The 24,652-nt window shown below is 37.2% G+C and overlaps 1 protein-coding gene across 1 annotated transcript; it reads right to left on the reverse strand.

Moving 5' to 3' along the window:
• Nucleotides 1-1,316: 1,316 nt before the first annotated feature.
• On the reverse strand, nucleotides 1,317-2,886 carry LOC132549127 (uncharacterized). Its single transcript, XM_060213048.1, has 2 exons — nucleotides 2,844-2,886; nucleotides 1,317-2,014 (listed from the first exon to the last, which is right to left on the reverse strand). Exons 1-2 carry the CDS (start codon nucleotides 2,884-2,886, stop codon nucleotides 1,317-1,319), a joined length of 741 nt encoding a protein of 246 aa, XP_060069031.1.
• Between the last annotated feature and the right edge of the window lie 21,766 nt (nucleotides 2,887-24,652).

Below are 24,652 nucleotides of genomic sequence, written 5' to 3' on the forward strand. Positions count from 1 at the left end.
GAGGGCACTGCCCGACCTCCAACAACGAAGGAGTAATTCATTGCCAGCTAATCAATTTCTACCACCAGCTATATTAAGTGAAATGAGATTCAGTTATTGTTTTTCTCGCTTTTTAATAACCAGATGCAGTGCCGCGAGCTGCTGGTTGACATGTTATGCAACACCAGCGGGAGAATCGCTTTGCGTTCTGATGCCGTAAATTACGTTTCTTTATTGAAACAAAACGTCTTTTCGAAAATAATATTTATGATCCTTAAATTTAAATTCCATAGCGCCATTAGTGTAGGAACAAGATAAGTCAGAACAGAATTGTTTTGACTTGGCCTTACATAACCCAGACCGTCGGTGTATCCCTGGCCTCAGTGTGACAGACTGTGCACGATGGAGACCTTCACAATGGTAGTAACATCAAGGTAACTATGACGTCACTGCAACAACCTGTCCTCCAAGACTGTCGTTATCAAACTGGCCACATGGTCAGGACCAATCTCTCAAAGAGTGCATTGCGGTCTCCTACTTAACGGATCGGGACTAAAAGGACTGGCCATTCTGGTACAGACTGAGCCAGGACCCTGACGTGATCAAACTTCAGTATGATCTCTTTGTGATCCTTTTTGTTTACCGGTTTATTTTCATACAAGGCTGAACTTATCGAGAAGCTTATCGAAACAAGTCACGAAAGCCTTGCTAAGTTCTTCAATTTCACTTTTTGATATAGATCTTGATTTCTTATTTCTTATCTATTAACCATGTTCATCGTTTATACCAATCTGAATGGGAAATCAAGGACACTACAAACTCTTCTTCATCAACCTCTGACCTCCATCTTGACCATGATACCATCAGAATCATTCTCCATCCACCTGTTTTATAAGTGTGTTGATATTTTACTAATTTGAACCATTCTATATTCAAATGTTCGTTCTCAATATCACGATTTCCATTCAATATTGCTGGGAGAAAAACCTGCCACACAGGAGTAGGTTGTTAAAGATAATAGGAAGTTTATGTTCATTATGTTCTATTAAGCATTTCGCGGTAGCAAATGGTTTTTTTTCACATTTGTAATTATAAACGTAATGATCTTTATTTTCACTGTATGCAATTACCTCGGGCGCTCTATAGACTTTTTGTCTGTCTTATTGATGATATAAATTTTAAAATCCTTTAAATTAAATTTAGAGATAATCTTACAATTTCAAGAAATGATGTTGAAACCTTGACAGTAAAGTATATTTACCACGTTTTTGTCTGTGAAGTACAGGAATTTATCAGTTTGATAAAAACTTGCATCACCACTACAGTAATAAGAAATTTTATATTATCACTAGCGATGGTAGAACTTTTCCAGTGATGATAGAACCTGATTGTAGAACTTGTCCAGTAATGCTGGAACTGGATGGTAGAACTTTTCCAGTGATGATAGAACTTGATGGTAGAACTTTTCCAGTGATGATAGAACTTGATGGTAGAACTTTCCCAGTGATGATAGAACTTGATGGTAGAACTTTCCCAGTGATGATAGAACTTGATGGTAGAACTTTTCCAGTGATGATAGAACTTGATGGTAGAACTTTTCCAGTGATGATAGAACTTGATGGTAGAACTTTTCCAGTAATGCTGGAACTTGATGGTAGAACTTTTCCAGTAATGCTGGAACTTGATGGTAGAACTTTCCCAGTGATGATAGAACTTGATGGTAGAACTTTCCCAATGATGATAGAACTTGATGGTAGAACTTTTCCAGTAATGCTGGAACTTGATGGTAGAACTTTCCCAGTGATGATAGAACTTGATGGTAGAACTTTTCCAGTGATGATAGAACCTGATTGTAGAACTTTTCCAGTGATGATAGAACTTGATGGTAGAACTTTTCCAGTAATGCTGGAACTTGATGGTAGAACTTTCCCAGTGATGATAGAACTTGATGGTAGAACTTTTCCAGTGATGATAGAACCTGATTGTAGAACTTTCCCAGTGATGGTAGAACTTGATGGTAGAACTTTTCCAGTTACTTCAATAGAATGATTTTATGTATTTACTTGAAAGATACGTTAAACAAATAAAAATAAAGCATGCGTTTAACAAAAAAAAAACGCTGTTGAATTTAGCAATTTTATATGTTGTAAAGAACAAGTTAGTTTACGAAAATTCATAAAATTCGTTGAAATTTTGAACTATAATTCTGGGCGGAGCAGTTCATTTGGCGTAGGTTATCAGGCAATATTCAGCGTAACGTCAACATCATGTCAAACAAAGATTGCTGGCGCTTTGATGGTCTAATTTCCAAGTAATGGTGCGTGATAAATATTATACATGGTCAGTGTCTGAAAATATAAAGTGTATATTGAACTAATTTTGTGTGGTTAATTTGAACGACAACGTAATATGTTTAATGTTTCAACAAACATGATGTTAGTCCAAGCTGGGGAATGTGACGTCACAAAGGAATTAGGTAAAGAAGACGTTTGTCCTTATTTCGAAGTTAATAATAACGGTGAAGGTAAACTCATTGACAGGCCATTCAGAGTAAAATCGTTCTTGTGTTTTTTTTGAAAGGAAGTATATATAATTATTGCACGTAATGACAGATACATTTGTAAAGTGCCCGGATGTTTCTGGTGTCAATGCCCTGTATCCAGCACACGACCTGTTCGTACTTGATAGACACATTGGGTTGTCCTACTTATCTCCTTTGATTCCTATAAGAAGATAGACAAAACGACACGATATTTTGAGATTACGTTTTACTTAATCACGTTATTAACGAAGTCAGTTCGTGCGTCTGACCGATTTTTGCTCAGAGTACAGAAAGCATCCTGTCGTTAATTAGACACTCGCACCTGCCGTTATGCTGCCGTTATGGATAACTGCCAATGTCAGCATGGCGCCATTATTTTGGATACGGTTTCCGGCGTGACACAATATATCATTTAGTTTTAATTTTTTTCATTACATTTAAGGTACACATGGGAGCGCACGGAAACACAGAATATATTTAATAACTCGCCTGATATGATATAGGTTAATTACAAATGATAGCAATAATAATTTACCAAAACAACAAGAAAAAAACAACATGTCAACAAAATCATAATCCAAACTTGAACTCATTAAAGTTAGCGAAAATATGAGCAGAAGGAAGATTTACATGAGAACTCCTGACAAAAGTATAAGTAAAATAAACGAGGCGTTACGAAAGTGTAAGCGTCTTCTGTTTCATTGACAACTCCTATCAGGTAAACTTTGGTAAAATTAAGAAAGAATGGTCTCGTTCCGAAATGAGAACACGGTAATCGTTAACAGAACAACATTTACACTAACTAACATCAAACATGTTCAACAACTCCCAATGAGATTAGTATAACAACCATAAAACATCCTTATATTTTCATCAACCAGCATCTATCGAGACTCAGTGATTTGAGTTTGTCTGTCAGTTCTAACACCTTGTACAAAAATCGTAAGATTGAGCAGAGAGATTGCTCTTCAGAAACTCACAATTTAGAACTTGAAATCATTACACTTATCATACAACTTGGTAACAGTTGTGCTAACACCGACGTCGTGTCACTACCAGGTCAGGGATACAGCGACTGTCAATTCAAGTAATTCTATCCTTATCTTGTTTATTCATTAATGGCGCTATGAAATTTAAATTCAAGGATCATGAACATTGTTTTCAGTAAGACATTGCATTTCAATAAAAATATACTTTACGGCATCTGAAAGCAATGTGATGGCATCATATAACATGTCAACCAGCAGCACTGCATGTGGTTATCAAAAAAGATGGAAACAATCACTAAACCGTATGTTATTAGATATAGCTGGAGGTTGAAACTTATTAGTTGTTGGAGGTCGGGCAGTGCCCCCTCTCGGAGAAGTGATAGTGATGTCTTAACTCTGGAAACTAAGTAACTGAAACAGGTAAATACGATGTCAAGTGTGACATCTGATCCAATCATCAGTATATGAGAGAGTGAAGGTTGGAGGTCTGCGCAAGGTCTTTGTAACCAGTTTTGATATGCTCGTATGAAAACAAAAGTCAGACAAGAGAAGGGCACACTTCGTTGTTATTGGTGTTTGAATGGTGTCTACATATGTTCTTCCTCTGTTTATTTCTTCCTTGTATTTGGACATATTTTTTCACAAAATACGCTTCAGTGATTGTTAAAAACTCTTTGGAGTTGGAAATGTACATACCATTAATTCCAGTATCACAATAAGATTGTAACCCTGATTTGATCGTACTATGAGTGGTAGTTAGCACATGGCAGGTAGCAGTGTATACCATAATTAGTAAAGGGGACCAATTCTGCCAAATGTTGTTCAATATTTTCATCTTTGGTGCCAAAATGATCACAAATGAATAACAACTGGTAACATAGAAATACACACGGAGAACATCAAAATGACACTGAGAACGTCATCATGATTTGATCAGCCACTTAGCTATCTCCTTGAACTTGCTGATATCATACATGTATAACTATTTAGACTTGAACTTTTATAGAATATCATTCCTCACTTACACAACTACGTGTTTGATTGGATTAAACTGATCACGTGCAGGGATGATAGAACGGTGTCGTCCTCTGGCTATCGAGCCTCTCCATCAAGTCGTCCCCAATAAAAGACATCAAAATCGATCTGATTTTGCTAAAAGAAAAAAAATAAATAAAAATAGATAAAGAAAAAAAAATAGTTATCTCAGAGAATTCATGAAATAAACTTCTATGAACATTTCTCCGCAGAAAAAAATCACCAGACTTAGTACCTCGAACTGTTAATTGTTTCGGTAAAATAAATGATTGATGGTCCTGGCGGCTAGGAAACTGTGAATTTAAATATTCAAATGTCACATTTTCTGAGTGCGAAAATGACTCCATGCCCTCATGAAATATGAAATCATCGGATAAATCATCTTTCATCTTTCCATTTACCATTACAATAAATGCACATTATTATGCCCGCTATATTGGAAAGCAAATTTGACTGGATTAAGTTGATCACATGTCGGGGTAATAAAACATCCACATCGAGTGGCCTCTCTTTAAAATGTATACGAGTTCACCGAAACGACAAAAATCAAAATGTCAGGGCAGATTTCACAAACCAAATGAGGAGGAAAAAGAGAAAATGCCATAAAAAGAGGATGTGATACCAATAATTAACATATCAACAGTGAATGCCCTGCTCGAATTTTATATGGACTTATTTCGAGAAGTATGGATAAATGTTAATTTTTCCGTCAAACATGCAAAGGGTAAATAAATGTTCTTGTCTTCTTAAAGTAAGGACAACTAATGGATAGTGTTATAACGGAACATGGCGTTATGATGCTTTTCCGTTCAACTTCAGGGTGCACTATAAACGTCCTTGGTTATAGATAGGAGATGACATTATACTGCCAGCACAACTCCGTTACCTAGTTAAGTAAAATCATATTTATAGGACTTGGAGGATATTATATCAGATTTTCACTTCATTTACAGTCTGGAAGCCATCGGGCTGTTATAATCTGAACACGTATCACTCTACAGTCATTTTACACTTACATTGTCAAACTGAATGTCCAGCACAGATGCTGCATTAAAACAGGGACAAAAAAGAGACATTGTCGAGGTATAGTGGTAGGATAGGTCACCTAACACGAACCATTCACGAGCTTCAGTGGTAAAGGTATTCCGCATGACACATGCTGGCACATATCCGCTTTAACGTATTGCATTTCAAAATGATGAATCTAGGAAACACGACTTATTTTAGGCATCAACTCAAAGGAGACTGTAGGCAGACTTCTCGTAGATCTTGTAGATTGTAGATTAAAGAAACAGGAAGTGATTTTCGATGTTATTTATTGCAATATATTGTCACACCTTAAATGGTATTGCTTTGTTGTATTGTGTGGAAGGCTGCAAACAATGTGATATCTGAAGGTGACTTCAAATGAACTCAGAGCAGCATTTTGTTCTGCAGGTGAAGATACAATTATCTTTATTTTTTGAATTTATATTTTATCATTTACGATGTCGAGTCATGAAATTACTTTGTTACTTTGTTTTTTTTATTTATTGTTAGGAAATGACTTTGTTGTTTTTGTAATCATTGTTCATGTGGTATTAAAATGGCTTTGTTGTTTTTGTAATTCATTGTTCATGTGGTATTAAAATGACTTTGTTGTTTTTGTAATTCATTGTTCATGTGGTATTAAAATGGCTTTGTTGTTTTTGTAATTCATTGTTCATGTGGTATTAAAATGGCTTTGTTGTTTTTGTAATTCATTGTTCATGTGGTATTAAAATGGCTTTGTTGTTTTTGTAATTCATTGTTCATGTGGTATTAAAATGACTTTGTTGTTTTTGTAATTCATTGTTCATGTGGTATTAAAATGGCTTTGTTGTTTTTGTAATTCATTGTTCATGTGGTATTAAAATGGCTTTGTTGTTTTTGTAATTCATTGATCATGTGGTGTTAAAATGGCTTTGTTGTTTTTGTAATTCATTATCATGTGGTATTAAAATGGCTTTGTTGTTTTTGTAATTCATTGTTCATGTGGTATTAAAATGGCTTTGTTGTTTTTGTAATTCATTGTTCATGTGGTGTTAAAATGGCTTTGTTGTTTTTGTAATTCATTGATCATGTGGTATTAAAATGACTTTGTTGTTTTTGTAATCTATTGTGTTCAGGTTGGCTTAAAATGGCTTTGTTGTTTTTGTAATTCATTGATCATGTGGTATTAAAATGACTTTGTTGTTTTTGTAATCTATTGTGTTCAGGTTGGCTTAAAATGGCTTTGTTGTTTTTGTAATTCATTGATCATGTGGTATTAAAATGACTTTGTTGTTTTTGTAATTCATTGATCATGTGGTATTAAAATGACTTTGTTGTTTTTGTAATTCATTGATCATGTGGTATTAAAATGACTTTGTTGTTTTTGTAATTCCTTATCATGTTGTATTAAAATGACTTTGTTGTTTTTGTAATTCATTGATCATGTGGTATTAAAATGACTTTGTTGTTTTTGTAATTCATTGATCATGTGGTATTAAAATGACTTTGTTGTTTTTGTAATTATTGTGTTCATGTGGTATTAAAATGACTTTGTTGTTTTTGTAATTCATTGATCATGTGGTATTAAAATGACTGTTGTTTTTGTAATTCATTGATCATGTGGTATTAAAATGACTTTGTTGTTTTTGTAATTCATTGATCATGTGGTATTAAAATGACTTTGTTGTTTTTGTAATTCCTTATCATGTGGTATTAAAATGACTTTGTTGTTTTTGTAATTCATTGATCATGTGGTATTAAAATGACTGTTGTTTTTGTAATTCATTGTCATTTGGTATTAATATGTCTTTGTTGTTTTTGTAATTCATTGATCATGTGGTATTAAAATGACTTTGTTGTTTTTGTAATTCATTGATCATGTGGTATTAAAATGACTTTGTTGTTTTTGTAATTCATTGATCATGTGGTATTAAAATGACTTTGTTGTTTTTGTAATTCATTGATCATGTGGTATTAAAATGACTTTGTTGTTTTTGTAATTCATTGATCATGTGGTATTAAAATGACTTTGTTGTTTTTGTAATTCATTGATCATGTGGTATTAAAATGACTTTGTTGTTTTTGTAATTCATTATCATGTGGTATTAAAATGACTTTGTTGTTTTTGTAATTCATGTGGTATTAAAATGGCTTTGTTGTTTTTGTAATCTATTGTGTTCAGGTTGGCTTAAAATGGCTTTGTTGTTTTTGTAATCTATTGTGTTCAGGTTGGCTTAAAATGGCTTTGTTGTTTTTGTAATCTATTGTGTTCAGGTTGGCTTAAAATGGCTTTGTTGTTTTTGTAATTTATTTTTATTAAGTTAGTCTAAAATGGCTTTGTTTTCGTTTTGTTTTGTTTGTTTATTTTTTTTGTAATTTCTAGTTAATTATCACCTGAAATGACTTTGTTGTTTTTGTAATTTATTGTTAAAGATGTTAGAAAGTGACTTTTTGTAAGGTATTGTTTGTAATTCAGTGTTTAAGGTGTCACTAAATAGCTTTGCTGTTTTTGTAATTTAACATGTAAGGTTTCATGAAATAGCTTTGCTGTTTTTGTTATTTAACATGTAAGGTTTCATGAAATAGCTTTACTGTTTTTGTTTTTGTTATTTGTAATTTATCGTTTAAGACGTCATAAAATTGCAGCTTTGGTAGCTGCTAAGGGAGACATTTGCAGATACAGAGATAAATTCAACACTAATACTGTTTAATTAGATTTTTACGAGTGTTGTGGTGCACACCCAAACATAGAAATGATTGCCTGCGTTCACCAGCGCCATATCAACGGTAAAGTAAAATGTCATTGGTGGCTGTACTACACCAGGTCCCTACCCATAACTCTGAAATAACAACCGCGAATCAACGCACCGACGAACCACTCTGTGATTACTTATAACACTGAAATCAAGACTACATCATCGCATTTGGTTCGAATTTTGAAAATTAAATATAATTGTAGTTTCCGCTCACAAATTTTATCAGAGAAATAAAAATGTTACTACAGCATCCTTCAAGGTTTGATTTCCTCGCGCTGTTCGATGTTAAACTGCATTGAAATTAATTTGAAATCGATACCAGTGCTGATGTGACTGCTGTAGTAGACCCAACGCCAGGAATGATCCTTTACTGGTCAACATGTCAAAACAAATAAACGGAAAAGTTTTAAACCGAATCTTATTTAAACGTCAATCAATTATTAACATTTAAATTTCAATATTTTGTAACAATTTACAAGCATGGTTTATGATATTGCGTGGATGTAAAAAGTCGAGTGTGATAACCCAGTAGCGATTATCTCCCTTGGTACCATAATATAAACTAATGTGATGCCGCTTAGGGTGTATCTCGTAATCAAGGACATATCGACGCTTAACAGAATGACTATTCCAGGATCCCTTCGGTGAAATAAATTCACGATGTCCAAATATTGATGGGCCTATTGTTATTTTAGATCACTGACTGGAAGTTATTTAACTAGTTCTCAAGAAAGAGGTCGGGGAGTGGTTACGTTTCTATTCGTAAAATTCGCCTATTTTTTAATTTAATTTCACATGACCATTTTTTTCAAATGTTGTTTTCGTTACAGAACTGTAAGTTAGGAGCTCCATACAATTAAACTTGTGCCAAATTCGAGGGTACCAGGATTTGTGATGATGATCGAACCTGCCGTTACTTGTTACCAATATCTGTTTATCAATGTCTCAGAATTACACCACTTGATAAACAAAAGGATATCATCCTAAATGCCCGTTCACAAGCATGAAAGTTATATGTCACTCGGTAGTGAGTTTATTCTAGGAATAGAAAAAAAACAATCATTAGACACAATGACATTTATAATATGACCTATATTCGTTTTTGATTTGGTAGAACAATTCCAAAAATTCTCAGCTTAATACTACAGCACGTGTCATTGGACTCTAACTCTTGTTGTACACAAGACGAACGGATGAAATTCATGTGATTTAGCTGGATAATATCTTAATATAAACCTTCCTATCGGTTGATCGTAATACATTTGAAAGCGATGTGAGATTTTTAATCTTGGATCTCGTGCTCATTAATATCGATAGGGAACTAGGAACATGTATACAATGTAGTTCTCGAGCTCGAGAAAAACCAGAAACATTGAGAACAGGAGAACGAAACGGTGTTCTTATCATCGTCTAAGTCAATCCAGAACATGCTCTCAGCATCGTCTAGTCACCCGGGAACGTTGTTCTCTTCATCGTCTTGTCACCGTGGAACAGTGTTCTCAGCATCGTCTTAAGTCGCCATGGAACATTGTTCTCAGTATTGTCTATAATTACCCTGGAACATTATTCTCTTCATCGTCTTAAGTCACCCTGGAACATCGTTCTCAGTATTGTCTATAATTACCCTGGAACATTGTTCTCTTATTTGTTTTAAGTCGCCCCGGAACATTGTTCTCTTCATCGTCTCAAGTCGCCATGGAACACATGGAACATTGTTCTCAGTATTGTCTATAATTATGGAACGTCTCAAGTCGACATGGAACATTGTTCTCTTCATCGTCTCAAGTCGCCATGGAACATTGTTCTCTTCATCGTCTCAAGTCGCCATGGAACATTGTTCTCAGTATTGTCTATAATTACCATGGAACATTATTATCTTCATCGTCTTAAGTCACCCTGGAACATTGTTCTCTTCATCTTCTTAAGTTGCCCTGGAACATTGTTCTCAGTATTGTCTATAATTACCATGGAACATTATTCTCTTCATTGTCTTAAGTCACCCTGGAACATTGTTCTCTTCATCTTCTTAAGTTGCCCTGGAACATTGTTCTCAGTATTGTCTATAATTACCATGGAACATTATTCTCTTCATCGCCCCGGAACGTCTTAAGTCACCCATGGAACATCGTTCTCAGTTTTGTCTATAATTACCCTGGAACATTATTCTCTTCATCGTCTTAAGTCACCCTGGAACATTGTTCTCTTCATCGTCTTAAGTCACCCTGGAACATTGTTCTCTTCATCTTCTTAAGTTGCCCTGGAACATTGTTCTCAGTATTGTCTATAATTACCATGGAACATTATTCTCTTCATCGTCTTAAGTCACCCTGGAACATTGTTCTCTTCATCTTCTTAAGTTGCCCTGGAACATTGTTCTCAGTATTGTCTATAATTACCATGGAACATTATTCTCTTCATCGTCTTAAGTCACCCTGGAACATCGTTCTCAGTTTTGTCTATAATTACCCTGGAACATTGTTCTCTTCATCGTCTTAAGTCACCCTGGAACATTATTCTCTTCATCGTCTTAAGTCACCCTGGAACATTGTTCTCGCCATTGATTGGTGAAACTTATATTCATTGATGTTATTTTCACTTAAGAAAAAAGCTATCATCAGAACACAGAATGAATGGAGACCTTCCTATTAAATTTAGATAAGGTTGTTCATGTATTTACACAATAAAAACGTGTTTGAATAGAAAGAACGTTTCTCAAGAGAGGATGATTAAGGTTGACATAAAGTCCTTTTTACCTCTTTAATTCAATATTTCATTGATTGCACCCATTGAACACGGGTGTTACAACACGACAATACCCCTGATTAAATAGTGTTAAGAATGGAGGCTAGAATTGTGGATAAATGCTTGGTCAATATATCAATTTCGACGAGGAAATATTGGGGAAGGTTTGTCTGGTAATTGTGGGCGTTCCTTTTACGATACTGCTATATGTTTTACACGCATGGGTAATTACAAAGCAGAGGAATGCAGACGGGGAGAAAAGAATGAGAGAAGAGGGAAGCGAAAACTCGGTCGAATCAATAAGACCCACATTCAGAGAAGTGAGTGTAGATATATCATGATGTAGGTTTGGAGGTGCCAGCCGGACCTAGATCAATGTTGCCTAACACGAGAGTGATCACCGTCAGAAAAAAACCGAGGTCAAGTAATACCGAGGTGTCAGCCGAACCTAGATCAATGTTACCTAACACGAGCGATTCCAATCAGTAATACTGAGGTCAAATGATATCATCATTTGAACTTACTGTAATGCTACGTAATATGAAGGAACTAATTGAGTAAAAAGGTTGAAAATTTAATTAGGTATATCAGTCCCTTAATCATTAAGATTCTGAGGCGCTCATATATTCACTTTGGTTCTTAAGGTGATCCCTTAGATGCAAGCAGACTTCACATGTATTGAAACTTCACATGTATTGAAACTTCACTTGTATTGAAATCTTCTCAGAATTCATGTTAAAACGGAGATGTCATCCGAACACACAGGATTGAAAAGGAATGGAAGTGTTAAATGTACGGCAATGACCTGCAAAACCAACGAATCACACGATGGGAATTGTGATTGTTAATACTCACTTGTATCATCAACAGTTAATACATTGTAGAATATTTTACTTGTAAGCTGGTAATTAAGCAGTATTTTAAATTAGACATTTCTGCCTTACTTTCTGTATCTACATTTTACCTAATTTTGATCAAAGGTTTGACATAATCAGTTGTTCTTCTGCTCGGTGATCACGAGGCCACATTTCCTTTATGAGTTTTATGCAAATTTGTTCAATATGACAAAAATCGTCGATGTTGGTTTAGAACATATGGTTGTTTGTAAAATATACATATTTCTATGCTATCTCCTGGCAAGATCTAATGCTAACGAAATAGAGGTGTGAAGTGTTACGAGAGATCCATTCTCTAGGAGTGCATGTAGTGTTTTGGGGATGACCGTCAAAACTAGTACCATGAAGTTGTTGAATTACTTTTGGCGAGAATGTTTATTCCTTGAACTCTCACATCAGATGTAGACCTGGGTAACTAGAAGTAAGCATTGTATGTGATATCTAAAAGTAGAAGTACTTAACACCAGCCTCGATGTGGACCTATATAGGTATACACCAGGCATTTGATATTGTTAATTAGATATCGCTGAATAGCTGGTCTGCAGACGTTTCCAGTAACGCCCTACCATCTCGGAGCGTTTCGACTACTAATCTGGATCATAGTGATGGTTTAATAAAGAAATATCTTATTTCTTTGTGTGATATGAGACTGGACGTGTTTGATGCTCGTTAGTTTGCCTGTTGGTTCCATTAATGTATATTCTCATTTGACAACCAAACATTACTTGCTTGGATTGACCAAGGTTTACATGGCTGGTGTCGTTAATGAAGCAGTAGTCGCTTACGTTTTCGAAACACCTGGTCTTTTTCTCCTAGTACTCCATGTATTTCTTCTTTTGTTCATGTTTCGCTCTAGTTTCATTGAATTTGAGTTTGGATTATAATTAAGTTGGCGTGTTGATTTTTTTTCTGAAAGGTCATCAGGGACTCATGTCGACAGTGATTGACCGAATCGCTGAAAGTCTGTGGATCACTTCACGCTCCTGTCTCGCCCACTCTACCACAACCAACAGTACGATTTCTCTGCCGTCTTCGACAGCCTTTCTATAGCTGATTTCCCCATCTCTACCCGTAACTAGCGCCGTCGACATTCACCTGAGGGATTGTGCTGGAAATCCCCTACATTATATTTCTATTGGAAATATACACACCTTCATGATGTCGCTCTTACTTGTTCTACCAGTATTTCTTATTTTCCTTCTTCCGTTGGAATGCTTCCCATTCGGACACTTTACCGAGATCATTATGTTTTCTTGGTATGACCAGATGAGAATATGTAGACGCACACTTGTAAAGACGATACCTATAATAACCAACTTCCTGTCCAGGTCCATCCTCATTTTCCTGCTTTTGTGTCTATTTAAGGATTTCGGATTGGTGAGTTGTTATATGCCCTAACGTCTCGGAATCAACAAAGTTGATGGAAGATTGACCACTACCTGGCTTCCTTCTTCTCGTTTTTTCCCTCACTAAAGAGTCAGCAATATTTTCTTCGGAGTGGGGTATTGGCTCCACCAGTTTCGTCTATGCGCGAGATCAACATTACACAAACAGAACATATGGCTTGGTCTCTCACACAGAGGGCAGTTGGCTTCTTCCGTCAATCCCATTGGTAGATGTTTGCTGGCGACGGAAGCAAGTCATACACTGACCTCAGGATACTCTGTTTCCGACATGGCTCGAGTTGCAGATGTCAGACCATGTCAGTTTTTTTCTGCAGTTTCCCAACATGTCCATGATCCCTGTGTCTCCATCCCCTCCACATTCGCTTTCCTTATATGCCTTCCACTATTTTCCCGATGTTGTTTGTCTTAAACCACCTATATCACTCAAGTTTTGTCTTTATTTCCCTATAGTTGTACCTCTAAAGCCTTCTTGATTGGTTGACCGCACTACTGTCGATATGGAGTCCATCACACCTTCACCACCTTGACCTCTTCCATCAGTAACGAGATGGGACGTTGTACGTATGGTCGATGTGCTGTGAAGGCCGTTGCTAATGAAATTTGAAGGATAATCTTAGCCATCTCTCGGCGACATGTGGATTGTCTTCTACAGATTGACCACCTGTTGTCGAGGTTACCTGTTGTAGAGTAAGAACGATGTGAGTGGAGATCGTAACCCATGCTGATAAAATCAGGGCTAGGACTTTCGTGGTAGTCCGATCTTGTCTATCGTCTTCATTCTTACGCAAACATTTACATGTTGCCTATTGATGTTGTTGGCGACGTTAATGCTGGCAGCAAACCACTCGGCTGCCCTGATGATCAGGTTCATTCCAATCACAAAGAATATTACGGAGATGATACGTCTAATGACAAAATCTGTTTCCAATGCTTGCCATACTTTTGTGACATCTTTAACTGTAAGGCTGAGTTTGTTGTTACTGAAACAGCTATTGAACTTGGATTTGAGATCCTCTAATATAAGACTAGTATTTAACTTTTTATCAGTTTTATCTCCAGTTAATGACTGTACAACCAGTATCATGGTATGATACTCCAGTCCAAACCATATGATACAATTGGTGAAGACATATATGAAGTCGTTGGTGTTGGCGAGTTAGACATACTTTAATATAAATAAATAAGAAAGACGTTTTCATACCCAGTAATTAAAAATGTGTGAATTCCGTAATTTTTATTCTACAGTTCAGAACGTCCTTCAAATCATAATTATTACCTAAAGCCTTGACAAGAAAAATGTGTAGGCAAACGTGTTTGAGTTGTTAAACATCCATATGGTAGTTACATCACTGGAGATGAACTGTATTCTATCCGACAGTGCTGGCACGCCATCCTAATCTTACACACTCAATAAACTCTAACCGTCAAACTTCTTGCCAAAAGTCGCGCTTCTTTTGTAAAAGTATCATTTTTTCCGCAAATTCCAATAGACATAATGGCTTTTTCGATTGTTGACCTCGACTAGACTAAATAAAAGCAGATTTTTACGAGAGAGTTAATTTTACATGGGCATTTCTGGCGACCTGTGAAAAAACAAGATGTCACGAATTTTTTAAAATCTTGTATAGAAGCGTTAACGCAGATTACCGCCTACATTTCAAAGTGGTACCATGTGTTGAGCGTGCTGGCTTTGTTTCCAATGTGTTATATTACATGTATCTTTCTTTTAACCCTCATGGTTATAATGATCTAACACCTATCTGAAGACATATGCGATCGTTTTGGATTTTTGTCATGAGATAACGAATCCGCCTCGGTGTTACTAAAATTATTACTGATGTTTGTTGAACATTGTAGGTAGTGCAGGTATTAAATTACAAAAAAACCTCGATTATGTAACGATATCACTGTAAACATGACAAAAGACCGATCTTCTCCACCATCGTTTTTCTCGGTTTACACCTCGTGACAGGGACAAACATCAGATAACTGGTAATTTACTTGAGAAGCTTGCACTTTTATAATGTGTGTTTTCTACTAATTGGGTCAGCAATAAGCATTCTTTGCTCTATTAAGACAGAGTTCCTCCTTTCCGCCAGGTAATGAAATTTGACATTCATTAGTGTCACTGCACTATACTGTGTTGAACGAAAGCTTTCAGCAATAACTTGTCTTGTTATAACCAAGACGTTTCGAATTTCCCTGTCTAATGTCGGCAATAATAGTTTATTGTACATCTGCCTGTGATCACGTTTGTAGAGCTAACGACGAAAGTAAGTTGATTAGATGTCGTTAATACAGTTCTAACGGTACCATGTAACGACCTATCATGATAAAATCGGCCCAGATTTTGGAAAAATCAACACACAGAAATAAACATTAACAAGAGGCTGTCGATAGGTAAACATCGAATTGCCATGTCTGCCAACGTTTGTCGTTCATGCTTTGGTCGAGCATGTCTCCTTTCCATTGGCCATGCATGTTAACTTTACATTGGTTATGTAAAACTCCTTTCCATTGGCCATGCATGTCTACTTTACATTGATTATGTAAACCCCCCTTCCATTGATCATGAATGCCAACCTTACATTGGTTATGTAAACCTCCCTACCATTGGCCATGAATGCCAACCTTACATTGTATATGTAAACCCCCCTTCCATTGGCCATGCATGCCAACCTTACATTGGTTATGTAAACCTCCAATCCATTGGTTACGTAAACCTCCCTTCCATTGGCCATGCATGGCAACCTAACATTGGTTATGTAAACCACCCTTCCATTGGCCATGCATGGCAACCTAACATTGGTTATCATGCATGCCAACCTTACATTGGTTACGTAAACCTCCCTTCCATTGGCCATGCATGGCAACCTAACATTGGTTATGTAAACCACCCTTCCATTGGCCATGCATGGCAACCTAACATTGGTTATGTAAACCACCCTTCCATTGGCCATGCATGCCAACCTTACATTGGTTATGTAAACCTCCATTCCATTGGTTATGTAAACCTCCCTTCCATTGGCCATGCATGGCAACCTAACATTGGTTATGTAAACCTCCCTTCCATTGGCCATGCATGGCAACCCTACATTGGTTATGTAAACCTCCCTTCCATTAGCCATGCATGTCAACCTTACATTGGTTATGTAAACCTCCCTTCCATTGGCCATGCATGGCAACCCTTCATTGGTTATGTAAACCTTCCTTCCATTGGCCATGCCTACCTTTCCTTGGTTATGTAAACCTCCTTCCATTGGCCATGCATGCCTACCTTCCATTAATCACATCTAAAATTTTATCGGCTAGGAATTCCATAGGATAACATGGTCAGAACATCCTCTGCTACACTGTCCGTTAGAAACTCATTATCACCAAATCGAATAATATTTTTTTTAATTGTAACGTGTATTGCTAAATGTTATATATCGAAGTGCGATACTACTGTCACTGGGTCGTTACACAAGAAAGTACATGTATGTGTCTTAACTTGTACTTGACTGTGGTAAATGTTATTTTTCAGTGTCAGAAACCTGAAGTATAGTAGAATGAGTCGGTACACTTTGTATTACCTCAGCCTTATCATTAAGACATACATTTATCTCGAGTTGAACAACGAAAATGAATAACGGTGAGAAAAGTACATACATCACTAAATCACAGTAAATTCGATCTGATAACATACACTGGATGTATAGAATCATTGTTATATAGCCTATCACGTAGGTTACACAACATCACCTCTTTAACAGCCGAGTCATATTGCTGCGAGTTCTGCTTAGAGATGTCAAAGGTTACCACACTCAACACCTGGTGGAAAGCCCGCCACATGCCAAATACATGGCATCTCAGATAACGTCTCTTGCCTATAGACGCCACCACGTCATCACAGGACGTTGTTTATTCTCAGCTCCCTGAAAATAAATCTATTGGAAATCGAACCATGCATCACGGATGTTCACGTGAAGTTTCCTTTTTGTTATTCGGTCCGAGTTATCATGACCTATGTACAACATGCTGAGCTACATGGACAATATTGATATTTTAAGGGTACTCCATTCCCTTTAGTCTACACCTTGTAATCTATTCTAATGATATTCTTTACATGTATAATACATAATGTAAATTGAGGTTTTCCTTTCGTTAATTAAATCAAAATTTAATATTACTGTCAACCATTCATCCCTGTGAAAATGCCAAACAATCAGTCCGAGTATTGGAGCCCACGATGTCTACATAGACGCACATTGGACCGAGAACTCATTACAAAGTCTATGCAGGGAATAATGGGACACACTTTCCTCGTTATTGAATCGGAAATATGTAAACTAAATAAACCATTAAAAGCAAACTTGTGTTAACACGTGTCCGAGACGATGATCATTCCAGGGTATAAACATCCTAAATAGGTAAAAAATGTACCTTTATTTTATATGGACCATATATAAACACACTAGACTGGTATTGTCATGGAAGCCACCGGAAATTACGGTATTATCTGGTGGCGGTAAAGGAAGTTTCAAGCGTCTGTCCAAACGTTTGTGTGATGGTGATTGCCATCACGGGCACGCTCGGAAATTGACGGCGACGTATAACAGAGTTTACGATGGAGTAACTCACTGAAAGGAAATAGAAAACCCATCAAGAGGAAGCCGATATGATAGCAACCTACTCTATCACCGAAGATAAAGCGTCGGCCATAACTTTAGCCATAAACTGAGCAAATTTAATACATAGTTAATGTGATAGGTCACAAATACTGTACCCAGGCAAACGACATCCTCGGCAAGATTGGCAAACCATCATTTCTATCACGCAAGTGCACGTTTACATCTAATTAATTAAATCTAAAAAGCACACGACTCGCAGAGGTCATAAAGACCAATATTTAATCTTTATCTCGTCAAAAGATCAGATATTATAATGGCCATTATCCATCGATGACCGTCGCTGATCTGAAATATAGAAAATATCATGAATATGTATGAGATGGCAATAACCTGTACATGGTATATGACATTATTCTGCTCGTTAGGAATAATTTATTGTCAGACCGTCATATTCTACACAAATTACACAAAATCAATGCATAATTTATGTTATATTATTCCACAAGACAAATTCTAAATCAACTGTATAGTGTTGATCCTGCTGTGGTAAATATCCTAAATCATCTGTATAGTGTCGTACCTAGTGTGGTAAATATCCTAAATCATCTGTATAGTGTCGTACCTAGTGTGGTAAATGTCCTAAATCATCTGTATAGTGTCGCACCTAGTGTGGTAAATGTCCTAAATCATCTGTATAGTGTCGCACCTAGTGTGGTAAATGTCCTAAATCATCTGTATAGTGTCGCACCTAGTGTGGTATATGTCCTAAATCATCTGTATAGTGTCGCACCTAGTGTGGTAAATGTCCTAAATCATCTGTATAGTGTCGCACCTAGTGTGGTAAATATCCTAAATCATCTGTATAGTGTCGCACCTAGTGTGGTAAATGTCCTAAATCATCTGTATAGTGTCGCACCTAGTGTGGTAAATATCCTAAATCATCTGTATAGTGTTCCACCTAGTGTGGTAAATATTCTAAATCATCTGTATAGTGTCGTACATAGTGTGGTAAATATTCTAAATCATCTGTATAGTGTCGTACATAGTGTGGTAAATATCCTAAATCATCTGTATAGTGTCGCACCTAGTGTGGTAAATATCCTAAATCATCTGTATAGTGTTAAACCCGCTGTGGTAAATATCCTAAATCATCTGTATAGTGTCGCGCCTAGTGTGGTAAATATCTTAAATCATCTGTATAGTGTTAAACCCGCTGTGGTAAATATCCTAAATCATCTGTATAGTGTCGCACCTAGTGTGGTAAATATCCTAAATCATCTGTATGGTGATGTACCTAGTGTGGTAAATATCCTAAATCATCTGTATAGTGTCGCACCTAGTGTGGTAAATATCTTAAATCATCTGTATGGTGATGTACCTAGTGTGGTAAATATCCTAAATCATCTGTATGGTGATGTACCTAGTGTGGTAAATATCCTAAATCATCTGTATGGTGATGTACCTAGTGTGGTAAATATCCTAAATCATCTGTATGGTGATGTACCTAGTGTGGTAAATATCCTAAATCATCTGTGTAGTGTTAAACCCGCTGTGGTAAATATCCTAAATCATCTGTATAGTGTCGTACCTAGTGTGGTAAATATCCTAAATTATCTGTATGGTGTTGTACCTATTGTGGTAAATATCCTAACTCAACGGTATAGTGCCGTACCTGTAAAATGAAACACCTAAAGCCACAACAGTTACATATGAAAAAAAAAAAAAAAGTAAATCCAAGGATGTTAAATAGCCATAATGCAGATGGTTCTGCTGAGGTCATAAGTGGTTTTAGAACATACATTCACCACGCTGTCATTGACAATGTACGTTAAAAAAGGGCCGAGTAATTTACATTTATACCATTGCTTGTAAAGAAATATAAAAATCGAATTAATAAGATATATATAGTTAAAGTTATAGTTAAAGATTAGGAAAACACGAGTATTTTCTGAAGTCAAAGGTTAGCAAATCCAGAGCTTTCTATACGGTTAAAGGTAAGTGAAACACGAGCTTTCTCTGCAATTAAACAAGTTTAGCGAAACCAGGCAGGTGAAACATAATTTTTCCCTACAGTTAAGGGTAGCGAAACACGAGATTTTTCTACAGTTTTCTACAGCTCGGGCCCTTGTTTGACAGCATCTGGTAAATTATACATTCTGGCCCTTGTTTGACAGCAAATGGTACGTTGTATGTACGGGCCCTTGTTAGACAGCAGTTAGTACATTGTATGTCCGGGCCCTTGTTTGACAGCATCTGGTAAATTATACATTCTGGCCCTTGTTTGACAGCAAATGGTACATTGTATGTTCGGGACCTTGTTTGACAGCAAATAGTACATTGTATGTCCTGGCCCTTTTTTGACAGCAGTTGGTACATTGTATGTTCGGGACCTTGTTTGACAGTAGCTGGTACTTTGTTTTTCAGGACCTTGTTTGACAGCAGTTGGTACATTGTATGTTCAGGACCTTTGTTTGACAGTAGCTGGTACATTGTATGTTCGGGACCTTGTTTGACAGTAAATGGTACATTGTATGTTCGGGACCTTGTTTGACAGCAAATAGTACATTGTATGTCCGGGCCCTTTTTTGACAGCAGTTGGTACATTGTATGTTCGGGACCTTGTTTGACAGTAGTTAGTACATTGTATGTTCGGGACCTTGTTTGACAGCAAATGGTACATTGTATGTCGGGGCCCTTTTTTGACAACGGTTGGTACATTGTATGTTCGGGCCCTTATTTGACAGTAGCTGGTACTTTGTTTTTCAGGACCTTGTTTGACAGCAGTTGGTACATTTATTCGGGGACCTTGTTTGACAGCATTGTATGTTGGCCCTTATTTGACAGTTGTACTTTGTTTTTCAGGACCTTGTTTTTGTACATTGTCGGGACCTTTGTTTGACAGGACCTTTGTTTGACAGTAGCTGGTACATTGTATGTTCGGGACCTTGTTTGACAGTAGCTGGTACATTGTATGTTCGGGCCCTTGTTTGACAGCAAATAGTACATTGTATGTCCGGGCCCTTTTTTGACAGCAGTTGGTACATTGTATGTTCGGGACCTTGTTTGACAGCAAATGGTACATTGTATGTCGGGGCCCTTTTTTGACAACGGTTGGTACATTGTATGTTCGGGACCTTGTTTGACAGTAGTTGGTACATTGTATGTTCGGGACCTTGTTTGACAGTAGCTTGTACATTGTATGTTCGGGACCTTGTTTGACAGCAAATGGTACATTGTATGTCGGGGCCCTTTTTTGACAACGGTTGGTGCATTGTATGTCCTGGCCCTTTTTTGACAGCAGTTGGTACATTGTATGTTCAGGACCTTTGTTTGACAGTAGCTGGTACATTGTATGTTCGGGACCTTGTTTGACAGCAAATAGTACATTGTATGTCCGGGCCCTTTTTTGACAACGGTTGGTGCATTGTATGTTCGGGCCCTTGTTTGACAGCAGTTGGTACATTGTATGTTCAGGCCCTTGTTTGACAGTAGCTGGTACATTGTATGTTCGGGACCTTGTTTGACAGCAGTTGGTACATTGTATGTTCGGGACCTTGTTTGACAGTAGCTGGTACATTGTATGTTCGGGACCTTGTTTGACAGCAGTTGGTACATTGTATGTCCGGGACCTTGTTTGACAGCAAATGGTACATTGTATGTTCGGGACCTTGTTTGACAGTAGCTAGTTCATGAATTACGAACTCGTCTGATTGCTACATAAGCTAATAAAAGAAAGAAATAATCAAATAAAATGATGTATGAATGAAGATATATTTGCCCTTTCTGGGTTTCTTTTATAAATGTGGATATGTAGATTGAAATGCATGTGACACGGATAGAATGTACTTGCTCTATTTTTCTGCATGTCATAAGAGGCCACTGATTCTGGTGAACGCTTCTGTTGAGGGGAAATCGCAGGGCCAAAGAATAATGTCATATTCAACTACATGATCGTAAGAGACGACTTAAAGTTGGTCACTGAAGGATCGGGGGATGTCCTAATAGATGTGCTTCCCCATTTCAGCACTTGGGGTCGTGATCTTTCCTTTTCTTCCCTGTCTGGCCGTGGCTGTTGAGAGGACAGTAAAATGAAATTAAAACGAAAACAATCCAGCGCCATTTAAATCATCAAGAAGATTAGTTTGGTTTAATACTTTACTGCCAGGATCATTCAAGGACGTGCCTCGATAAGATGGTGGAGGAAAGCTGGAGTTCCCGGGGAAAAAACAACGACTTGTGGCCAGTGACTGACGCCTGGAACGTTGGCCTCAAATTCGCGATCCAGACAAGAGTTGCAGGGCTAGTGATAAAGACGTTCAGACGCCTTAACTAGTCAGCGGCACCTCAAAGCAAGGAGAACGTATTGCAGTGAAAGTCACATCGTTCATCATTCCAACAGTGTCACTACCAACAGTCAGATTAAGTCTACTTCCGGTGGTCAGTAACACTCTACACAAGTAATAACTCCCCCAATCTTTACAGGGAAATCGGTCCTTATTTAATCTATGTAGGTTTCAACAGATGTGATTCTCTTGTACAGTCAATAAAATGGGGACTGCCATGCATTGATAGATGTTGAATAAAGGAAAAACGTGCATGGCTTTATCGAAGTCCATGTGATTCCTTATCAACGGAAAGATTTACCCGACTTTATCAAAATCTATAATTGGTTGGATCTGAATCCGCTGTCCTTGGCTTTCAATAGACAGGCCCCTGTCTACGCAGACAATCCTAACGAAACAACTTCAGAAATCTTTGTTTCAGTTGTAGTTTTAATGAAAGTCTTGTCTTAACAGTCACATTTTTTCACAGCTCCTGTTTTCTTCGGTTCAGTGTGTTGAGCTATATATGTCACATATTCGGACTACACTACAGACATACCTCACTAACTACTGCCGACACATCGGACTACACTACAGACATACCTCACTAACTACTGCCGACACATCGAACTACACTATAGACATACCTCACTAACTACTGCCGACACATCGGACTACATTATAGACATACCTCACTAACTACTGCCGACACATCGGACTACACTACAGACATACCTCACTAACTACTGCCGACACATCGAACTACACTACAGACATACCTCACTAACTACTGCCGACACATCGAACTACACTATAGACATACCTCACTAACTACTGCCGACACTTAGGACTACACTATAGACATACCTCACTAACTACTGTCGACACTTCGGACTACACTATAGACATACCTCACTAACTACTGCCGACACTTCGGACTACATTATAGACATACCTCACTAACTACTGCCGACACATCGAACTACACTATAGACATACCTCACTAACTACTGCCGACACTTCGAACTACGCTATAGACATACCTCACTAACTACTGCCGACACTTCGGACTACATTATAGACATACCTCACTAACTACTGCCGACACTTCGAACTTCATTATAGACATACCTCACTAACTACTGCCGACACTTCGAACTACACTATAGACGTCAGATGTTCCTTAGCGCCATCTATTGAGTGTATTTGTAATCATAATTTACACATCAGCAGTGGGCAAGTGAGAAAAGCTAGTGATTAGAATTAAGTGAAATAAGAAGTCTACAGGAAGATGATGGTATGTACCGGAAGTAGACACAGAACAGATATTAATTAAAATGAAAATTGTAAAACAGTCAAGAGGTTGACGGTCACAGATGGTGACATTTGCGACACTTCAAAACTGTAGTGACTATATTGCGCTCGTCATTGGGGTGATCTATCAGGGGAGGTAGACATACTATTACAGTTGTTTGATGTAGTTTATGTATTTAACAGGAAAGTTCGTGAAAGGACAATTAGAAATATATGTAATTGTTTATCTTATAAATAATAGATCACGTTATCGTGCCATTTTGTCTATCATATTAACTAGAAATGTTTTTTGTGGAAAGCGACAGATGTGATCTGTGATCTAATGTTTAGAACGTCACGGGTAAATAGTTGGTACCAGTACGGCGTCACACGGTATCAATATTAGCCAACAAAATAGTTGATCCGTTCTAATTAACAAAAGCCGTATATCTTTACGATTTCTGCCGATGTCTGGATGTTTAGAGTGATAAGGACGTGGACTAGACCTATTACTTATGTGTGATGACAGGTATGGTGAACAACAGGTGAGAGGTTCCGATGGAACCCTGCCAACATCCCTGATTGAAAGCTCGACCGCGGTTAATAATTAAAAAAAGAAGCATTGTTTCGTGTTTAGGTATCCAGTACACTGCAGCACGGGGTACGTATTGTTCACGGATCAATATGTTATTATCTTATTTATATAACAGAAACATAAGCTGGGCGTAACCTGTCTGATATATTTACTGTCATTGTTACTCGACACACTGACAGAAATCCTAGCAGTTAGGCGTCAGAATATTGAACTTCATCATATTACCAATCTATAGGATGCTGGTTATTTTTTAAGGATTCTGTGAAATTTGTTTCATTGAAAAATGTCGCTACATCGATGTAAGTACTCAAATGACTGGGGTCCTTTTAATGTAATGCAGTCATCTGTATTGATTGTAAGATTGATGCAGTGACAAATGTCGAGGGATTTTGGTCTCTTGGAAACCAGTGAAAAGGATTGATATCCGATCCTTTAGCTTGCCATTTGGAATCCAACCAGTAGATTTTGTTCCT

This window comes from Ylistrum balloti, unplaced genomic scaffold (assembly GCF_031769215.1).
Source record: "Ylistrum balloti isolate Yb309-2 unplaced genomic scaffold, AGI_CSIRO_Ybal_v1 Utg370042, whole genome shotgun sequence".
Classification (NCBI taxonomy): domain Eukaryota; kingdom Metazoa; phylum Mollusca; class Bivalvia; order Pectinida; family Pectinidae; genus Ylistrum; species Ylistrum balloti.

Bases quoted from the DNA above. Each gene is read 5' to 3' on its own strand.
- LOC132549127 (XM_060213048.1), bottom strand. From the start codon at position 2,886: ATGCTGACATTGGCAGTTATCCATAACGGCAGCATAACGGCAG. The intron at 2,015-2,843 runs GTGCGAGTGTCT...ATTCTATTGAAG, and splicing joins TAACGGCAGCATAACGGCAG to TAACTGGAAAAGTTCTACCA.